This window comes from Dipteris shenzhenensis, chromosome 21 (assembly GCF_047967505.1).
Source record: "Dipteris shenzhenensis isolate YYH24624 ecotype China chromosome 21, Dip_SZ_1.0, whole genome shotgun sequence".
NCBI classification, from domain to species: Eukaryota; Viridiplantae; Streptophyta; class Polypodiopsida; order Gleicheniales; family Dipteridaceae; genus Dipteris; species Dipteris shenzhenensis.
In genome coordinates, this window is record NC_141616.1 from 15,746,649 (window position 1) to 15,755,211 (window position 8,563).

Genomic DNA, 8,563 nt, shown 5'->3' on the forward strand with positions numbered 1-8,563 from the left:
CCTGGTCATCATTGAGCTACACGGAGGACTGCGTTACGCTCCCTCTGCTGCTATCTTTTCTACTGTCTCTCTACATGGAATCATCTTTCTGATTCACCTCAGCCACGGTCCATCAGACACGACGGCTTGAGGTTCTTGTATTCAGTTTTTCATATTACCGACAGGCACTATGTTTTTTGAGTTCCGTTCTTCAGTTGTATCATCTGAGTATTGTCTATTTTCTGATCGCTCCACTGCAAACCCTATCGTTTCTCTATCGTTTCTCTATAGAGAGTGGTAGCATTGAGAGATTGTTGATTGGATGGAGTAGATTGCAACAATGATATGGTGACATATGTACTTGTGGATGGGAGATAATGCCTTGCCTATATATATGGAGGCATCACCTAATGAAAGATATCACTTGCTCCTATCTCTTTGACATGCTGCCCATCTTATCTCGTCCATCTTGACACTCTTATACTCGTCACAACTAGTCAGTTTCTTCCTGGCAAGCTTGTGTCGTCTGGTTTCTGCTCGTCCGATTTCCTTCCTTTTGGTGCTCTTTGAAGATGCGATTGTCTTCCTTGCTTGTTGGTGCTACTTCTTGACCGTTTTTTTCTTCTGCAGATTTTCATAATCAATCTGCTCTAAACCTTGGATCTTTGCAACTCTTCTACTCAACGTCGTGTTCTCTGCTTGGTTTGAGCTTAACTTGTGCATGGCTGAGAGCAAATTTCGGAGTGAAGCGTCGACATTATGTATCTGTATTCAGCTTCTGTAGTGCGCCACCTTACTCATGAGTGCTAGGATCCACAAGCTCTCTACAATCTCAAAAGTATTGATGGCTTGCTCGAGCTCTAAATACGCACTCTAAATACACACCTGGACAGTCCGTGCTGAAACTCCATGCTTTCATTGTGTTAGTCTCTATTATGCTGTACTAGAAACAGGTTGATTGCTGGTTCAGTCTGATTACTTGCTCAGCCCAGATACTCCTTTTGCTCCTACTCTTTCTGTGGTCGAGTGTGTGCTGGTTACTTCTCTCAAGCATGTCGTTTTTCTCTGTTCTTTGGAGCAGTTGGTTCTAGTAAAAGGTGGAGATATTGAGGCTCTAAAGACTATGTGAAGGCTTCAAAGTTGCTAGCTAGGACGAAGTTCGTAATAACACAAGAAGGGAATGCTTCTGTCAGTCCGCCATCATGATACCTGCTGCAAACCTTCTTACCCTCACTATCTAATGTAAAAGAGGATTAGACAGTACCCTTGACCTAGCAGTCAAGTGGTACGACCTCCCAAAATGGGTGATGTTGTTATTGAGAATATCTCCAAGTTCAATGGAGAAGGGTTCCACACTTGGAAAATGAAAACCATGTAGCACTCAATGCGGGTAAAATTCGTGGGGATCTGTTAAGGAAGATGCAGCTAGTGGTGGAGAGTCGAGACCAAGACAAGGTAAAGGATGCAGAATGGAAGAAGCATAACAACAGGGCACTCTTGACCTTGCAAATTGGCTGCACAATGTTGTGCTTCACCATATCTGCAGCAGACGGGAGGCATGGGAGGAGCTTGATCGACTGTTTGGCTTTCAAGCCAAGAACGCAAAAATCAACCTGTTAATGCAATTCTATAAAAAACTTGTGCTGTGAAAAAATGAGAGCATGACAGCACTAGTCAATAGGTCCAAGAGCCTTAAAACTCAGCTTACTAGTGTAGGGAAAGACATAGGTGTGGTGAAGGGTGTGGCGTATTGTTGAATAGCTAGACACACAGGATAATGGGTATGGGCAAGTTGTAATCACCTTGAAGAATGTTCTCAAGATGAGAGTGCACAAAGTAGAAGCTGCATTATTAGAGCAAGAAACTAAGATAAAGGAGGAGGAGGAACCTGCATATGTACGACCATAAGAGACTGTGCTCTGCAGTGAGGGCTCAACATCAAGAACTAGGATCTTATGCACTACTTGTGTAAAACTGGACCATGAGGGCAAAAACCAAGGTGCCGCAAGTGCAACAAGATCGGGCATACATAGAAGAATTGTTGGAGTGAAGAAGCCAATTTCAGTTTGAGAACTCTGAATCAAAGAATGTATAAAACGAATGTAATGTTCCCATGTTAAGGGGGGGAGTCCGACATTTGACACAGCACTGGGTAGTAGGCCAGGCTAGCACCAAGAGGGGACAACCAAAGTTGTAGTCCCTAGACCTTGGATGACATGATCAGGAGAATGGCCAAGTCAGCATCAAGAGGGCGGGTGGGTGTTGAAATAGTGATGCTAGAGATTGAGTGCAAGAGAGAGAAATAGTTGATTGGTTGGAGTAGATTGCAACAATGAGACGGTGACATATGTACTTGTGTGAATGGAGAGATAATGTAAGCTTGCCTGTATGTGGAGACATCACCTAATGAAAGATATCACTTGCTCTCATCTCTTTGACATTTTGATTTACTTTGAGTCTCCTTAGTCCGCTTTATCTCTTTCAGAGGGGACACTGGCGAGGAAAGAGAGCTGGGAAGCTCTCCTAGGCAGCCTTCTGTGAGACACAAGGAGTGAATAGAAATGCCCAGGGCTTGGCCCCTTTTTATAGGCCTGGAGGCCCCCAGGGCCCAAAGTCAACCGACCAGGTCTGAAGACTGGCATGACCCAGAATTGAGACACAAGTCTGCCTGAGGTGCTGCGCCTGGATGTGGCAGCCGTACTCTTTTGCATCCTGTTCGTGCCTGCTGGGACATGCAGGTCTGCTCTAATCTGCATCTGTTCTCTGTGCAGACACCTGGTGCTGTCTGCAGATCTGTTCCAGGTGTTGCTGTGCACCCGTACAGCCTCTGATCTGTCCCTGCTGACCTCGCTTGACTGCAACGTGGCAGTTGCAGACCTTGCTGGTGAATGCCCCCCCTTCCAGCATCCCCCCCCCCCCCCCCCCCCCTTGCCAAAGTCCTCCTTGGCAGGCTCACAAGTGGGGAGGTGACCCCTAAAATCCCATCATCCTTTTGAGGTGAGGTTGGGTACCCTTAACTTGATCATAGTTAAAGATTATGAACAAACCACAGGTTTGCCAGTGGGTACCCATAGGCTTGGGTCTGTAACTACAGTGGAGGCTATTGGCCACAAGCATAGAATTTCTAGCCTTGGGCTATATTGATTTTTCTTTCGATTTGATCTGGGGGACAATGAAATCGTCCTTTTAAAATTAATGAACTACTTCAAGTTCTATATTCTTGAGGTGCGCTGCAAATGGGTATCGGCACAGGTTGAAGAGAGATTATTTTGGTATAGCTGTCACTCTTCAATGTGGAATGCTTGAATAGTTTGGTTCAGGCTGTAAATTCTGAAGTAACCATGCTTATTATCTTGCAGTGGATGAAGGACTTTGAAGCTTTTCAAGTAGCAGTAGAGGGTGAAAAGTCATACACTTCCAACTTAAGTAGGAGCTTGTGCCTGGTACTTGATGAGTTTTATCAGAATTTACGGACTGTTGGAGTATCTGCTGTCACCGGAGCTGGTATGGATGATTTTTTCCACGCTGTTGAAGCATGTGCAGACGAGTACATGGAGACGTACAGGTTTTTTGCACCTTGAATATGCAGACTAAGAGACAAATTCTAAATGATTAGCAGCATCATTATGGGTGGGTTTCTTATTGTGTATATCAATGCATGTGTAGGCAAGAGCTTGAGGCCAAGAGAGCAGAAAAGGAGCACCAAGAGGAGGTTCGCAGGATGGAAAGTTTGGCGAGACTCCGAAAAGATATAGAAGAATCCAAGGGCCAGAAGGTTGTTTTAAGCTCTGTCAAGGGAAAGGAATTCTATGAAGAGGGGCAAGGGGAGGAAGAAGCAGAAGAGGAAGACGAAGAGGAAGAAGAAGAGGAAGATGAAGTGGATGAAGATGAGGATGAGGAAGAGGAAAGAGGTGATTATTAGTTACACATGTCAGGAGAATTGCTGGCTAACCTAGCCTCGTAGCTGGACTGCTGTTTCCATTGATGTGATGTGTCTGAAGAGGGTTGCAATCGAGTTAAGAAATTTAGCCACCAGTGTGGGGAAATATAATCTTGTTCGTATTTTTCTCCCGCTAATGTATCTCATGTCTGAATTTATAAAAAAAATTTAGAATCATTATAATGGTATGTCTTGTTCCTTTTTTGCCATCTATATTCGTAATGCTATGAATGCCTTTGAAATGGGAGGCGTCTTTAGATTATGTCTTAATGGCCTTTGAAAGATCTGTTCCAAGAATCAAAGTCACCTTGGAAGCCTAGTAAATATGAGCTTAGCCCAAAGAGGGTTGTCCTTATCCTTAGCCATTATTTTTGTAGTTGAAGATGATTTAATACAAGGTGAATATTAGAACATGGGTTACTTAAAGATCCTGTGTGTTGGAGAATGATGTCATTGGCAAATTATGACAATCTTGAACTCCTCTAATCTATATCATTTCCTTCATTTCAACTATTTATTGTCTCTCTCTCTATGCATAAAATCTTAGTTTGGAATATAGGACATAGAAGTATCCTTTCACAATTTTGGGAAAAATCATCTCATGAAGAGATAATTTGATAATTGTGTTATCCCATGCTTGATATTATTCTAAAATATGGAGACTTTATTGGCATGGAAAAAATCATCTTACACATGCTTATGCCATGATAAATAGAGGTTCATGTAATAAGGACTAGAAATAGGAAACATTTTGAGAATAAAATAACTCCTACAAAAGAGTCGATTTGATAATTTCGTTAATCTTGATTAATGTACAAGATATCATAGAAAATTGTTGGCATGAGAATGAAGTCTTAGATTATGGTTGCACTACCCTTTTGTTCCCTCTAGCACTGACATCAATAATCAAAATTGCTTTTTTACATTTGCCATGGAATCGAGCATCGTGGATGTGTCAATTCCACTTGGAAAGAAATCTAGAGTTTTTCTTAAAGATGTATCATGATCCAAAAGAGATGCATGCAACAGACATCTTTGATGTCTCAAGAAAATTCTCTGAATTTGCTTAGCTAACAAGACTTTAAAATGACAAAGGACACTTTTGTGTTTGTTTACCAAACTAGTGTAGGAAGCTTTTGTGTTTGATTACTAAACTAGTGTTAATCTCCCTTGCATTTTCGATTTATTACAATGTATTTGTTGAGGTAATTTTGATAAGAAAAAGAGAAGATTCTCTAGAGAGACGTCATGAAGGGAAAATGAGAATACCTAGAAATTGTGAATTGTTGCAATTTGCCAATAGTAGCCTCAAACAAAGATTATTGGTTGCACCAAATATTTCCGATGTCTTTAAAAGCCAGAAGTGGACCCGGCGGACCTCGGAACTTGGTCTGTCTAAGGATTCGACATCCTTTTTTAAATATTATGTTTGTCAAACTCAATATTATTAAAAATTCTTAATTTTAGCAAACTCTAGTTGCATTTTTTAACTTAGATGTCTCAAAATATATTTTTTAAATATGTTTTCCTTTTTTAACTTTTTATCCAATTGATAGAATAAATTGTATTTCTCAATTATTGATGGGAATTTTTAATCCCCAAATTCTCTCTCTCTCTCTCTCTCTCTCTCTCTCTCTCCTCGGGGACCATTGTAGACCTTTGGATGTGCTTACAATTGGTAGGCTTCGATAGCTTGGAGAAGGTATTGGATCTACTTGCCCCTCGATATGTCAAAATAATAATAATTTTTTGGTACAGTTGATATGGGTGTCATTTGGATTAGGCTTCCAAGCTACCAACACCTTGGCGATCCTTGGTAACATTGTTGATTTTGTACCATGTTTTAAATGGAGACAGAATGTTAGGCTCTCTTGGGTTTGCTATTAGGGGATAAAAGATTATATATAGGGTTATTTGGCCATGAACTAGACGTATGGATTGTGTGGAACACCATGTCCCTTATCAATGGTTGATCCCTTGGTGGAGTAATAGGGACTATTAATGATACGAGAAAGAGGTACCTTTTGGACCACCATGACGAGGATAAGCGGATGGAAGGTAAAACCCAAGTGTATGATAGGGGGAGATCCATATACTTGGCCAGTTCATATAATTTTTAGGAAAATGAAATATTAAGATGCCCTTATTTTAAGCCATTTGTAATATGTATATTATGAAGATATATTAGTATAGTTTTTGTTTACTATGATAAATAGAGAGTGAGGACCACAAACTTCACATACATGGGTAATGGAAATGAGTGGAGCGTTGAAAGGTGGAGGGAGTGGAGGATGATGGAGATGGATTTGGCACGCACCATTCAGGAGGATGCAAGGATAGAAGGAGAAGTGATTGTGAGAAGCGTGCCATATTGACGAAAGTGAAGCTGGTTCAACGAAGTCCGAGGGGCATAGAGACTTCTCAAGTTCCTAACAAACTGTGGTACACACTAATGCAATGCCTTGGTCTGCATAGCGAGTCATTCGTGCAAGCGGTTGCAACTTACTACAGGGATGGTGGAGCGCGCACAGGTTTGGAACCTTTGCTTTACTTTCCCTCCATTGGAAGTTCTCTGGACTATTGCTTCTATGCCCCATACCGCATCTTATATAACTCATGGAGCTCCACCTTCATCTGAGCTCTCTCTACAAGCTTGCCTCCACCTCTAAGCTACCCACTCTACTGGCTTCTGTGCCTCCTTGTAGCTCCCTTTGTTACAACACTTGACGAGTCTCCTTTCCTTGTTGATCTGGCTGCTTGTCTCCATGCTCGGCTATTGTGGGCGACAACAAGTGACCTACGAGCCACTACGGGAGCCTGCTGGTTCCGTCCACTAAGAGCTCACGGTAGGATATATGCCCATTGTTAGCTTTAATAAAAAATTTATACTTGCAAACGCGATTGTCACGAAACAGTTCGTAAGCCCATCTCTGGGATGCGACATTTTTAGCTTTCTTTCCATTCAGCTTGCATTACGTCTCTGTGGGTTTTATAGCGAGTCTATGAGCTGACGAGCTGCCTCAAGCTCTTCACATTTTTGGGCAAGTGCTTCTAAGTAGCCGACGGACTTCAAATGACTCTGGAAAGCTCTGGGTACACCATGTTAGTGGAATCCTTGCCAGACTGGCATTTTATCTCCGAGTCTACGTTTTTTGATTCGGACACGATATATTTATATTGTCGGATCATTCTCCTGTAGCACACGTGACATGCATTGACCATTGATGATTAAACTAAGACTACACAAGCTCTGTTCACAAGCTTTGGGACGCCCTGGTAACGAGAGTCGTGCCATACGAACTGGTTTTTGAGTGATCATCTAGAGCATTCTTTTTGTTATAGCTGGCCGACATTGCCCCTGTATCCTCTATAGCTCTATTACTTGAGCTCCTTGTTAGCAGGGTCGGATCAAGTTCTGATAAACTTCACCACGTTTTGGAGGAGCGAGGCGAATTGCAATAACGAGTATATTCGTAGAGCTACTAAGGAGGAGCCCTGACGTTGTTGACAAGAATTGCACCCCCACGTTGGGAATGGTTCCCCTGTACACCCACTGACTGGGAATCATTCCCCTGGCCTCCATATAGGAGAACTCACGCAACCTGCATCGCCACTGCTGCTTCGCTTGAAGAGAGAATTGTCCTGGGAACTCGCCTTGTTTTTGACATTATAATTCAAAAGAACCTGAGAATAAGCGTTATATGGACTCCAAGAATTCGAAGGAAAAGCTAGTATAGTGGCCTTTATGGTTGAGAGCCGTTTATTGATACCTTTATTTTCCTGAGCTATATTGAAATGGAGTATCTATATCTCAGTCATGTATTGATTATGAGATTCTGAGAGAGAAAATTTCTGCTAATATGCGCTAGAATCTCTTTTTGAGTTGGTCGCAGTTTTCTTGGTTATAGCATTGTAATAAAGAAGATTGTGGTCGTTTCATTTGCCACGATATGAAAGTTATCCTTGAACATGGAATCAACCTTGGACTATTTGCGAATTTTTAAAGAAAAGGCCAATGAGAAGTCTCGATGAAGTTCGATACTTCTGGATTTCTTAACAAGGATGGTCCCTTTATAAGTTTTTCCCTTAACTTTGGTTCGGTATAAGTAACAAGTCATAGAATCCCATGATTATTGTTGCTATATGATTCCTTTATGTGAGAATAGATATTGTTCATTTAAAAGTCTCTCTTGTTTCTTTGAGAAAGAACCCATGTATACTTATATTTCCTGTTCCTCCAGGTATTTGAAATAGATAAAGAGAAGAAAAAATTCATGCTTGAGGGAATCTCCATAGGACAAGCTATGGACCCAAAGTGATTGAGTGCATTGAGTAATCAAGTTTTTGGAAACTCTTGGACATGGCTTAGTGCCATACATCGAACCTTAAGGGATTTCCTTTGGAATTGTGTCAAGAGAGATTGTAAATATTTTTCTTTTCCTTAAGGGGAGCCCCCTTGGAAGTTTTTAAGACTCCTCCATTCTTGGATAAATGAGATGAATTAAGAGAGCCCTTTTTGGAAAATATACTCCAAGGGAGTCTCCTATTAGAAGTTATACTACTAAGAGAGTCCCTTTGTTACTTACTGTAGGTTACTGAACTTGCTTTCATTACTGTAGTTTATTGAACTTGCTTTCATTTATT

The 8,563-nt window shown here is 41.4% G+C and overlaps 1 protein-coding gene across 2 annotated transcripts in view; it reads left to right on the plus strand.

Moving 5' to 3' along the window:
* QQT2 (P-loop containing nucleoside triphosphate hydrolases superfamily protein) overlaps positions 1 to 4,236 on the plus strand; it is a 56,028-nt gene extending 51,792 nt beyond the window's left edge. The window contains exons 4-5 of one of the 2 annotated variants that reach the window (XM_087392539.1): positions 3,339 to 3,544; positions 3,646 to 4,236. In XM_087392539.1, the coding sequence (XP_087248665.1) occupies positions 3,339 to 3,544; positions 3,646 to 3,901 (462 nt within the window). In that variant the 3' untranslated portion in view covers positions 3,902 to 4,236. The remainder of the gene's footprint in view (positions 1 to 3,338; positions 3,545 to 3,645) is intronic. The other variant, XM_087392540.1, reaches the window with a different exon arrangement.
* The last annotated feature ends 4,327 nt before the right edge of the window (positions 4,237 to 8,563 follow it).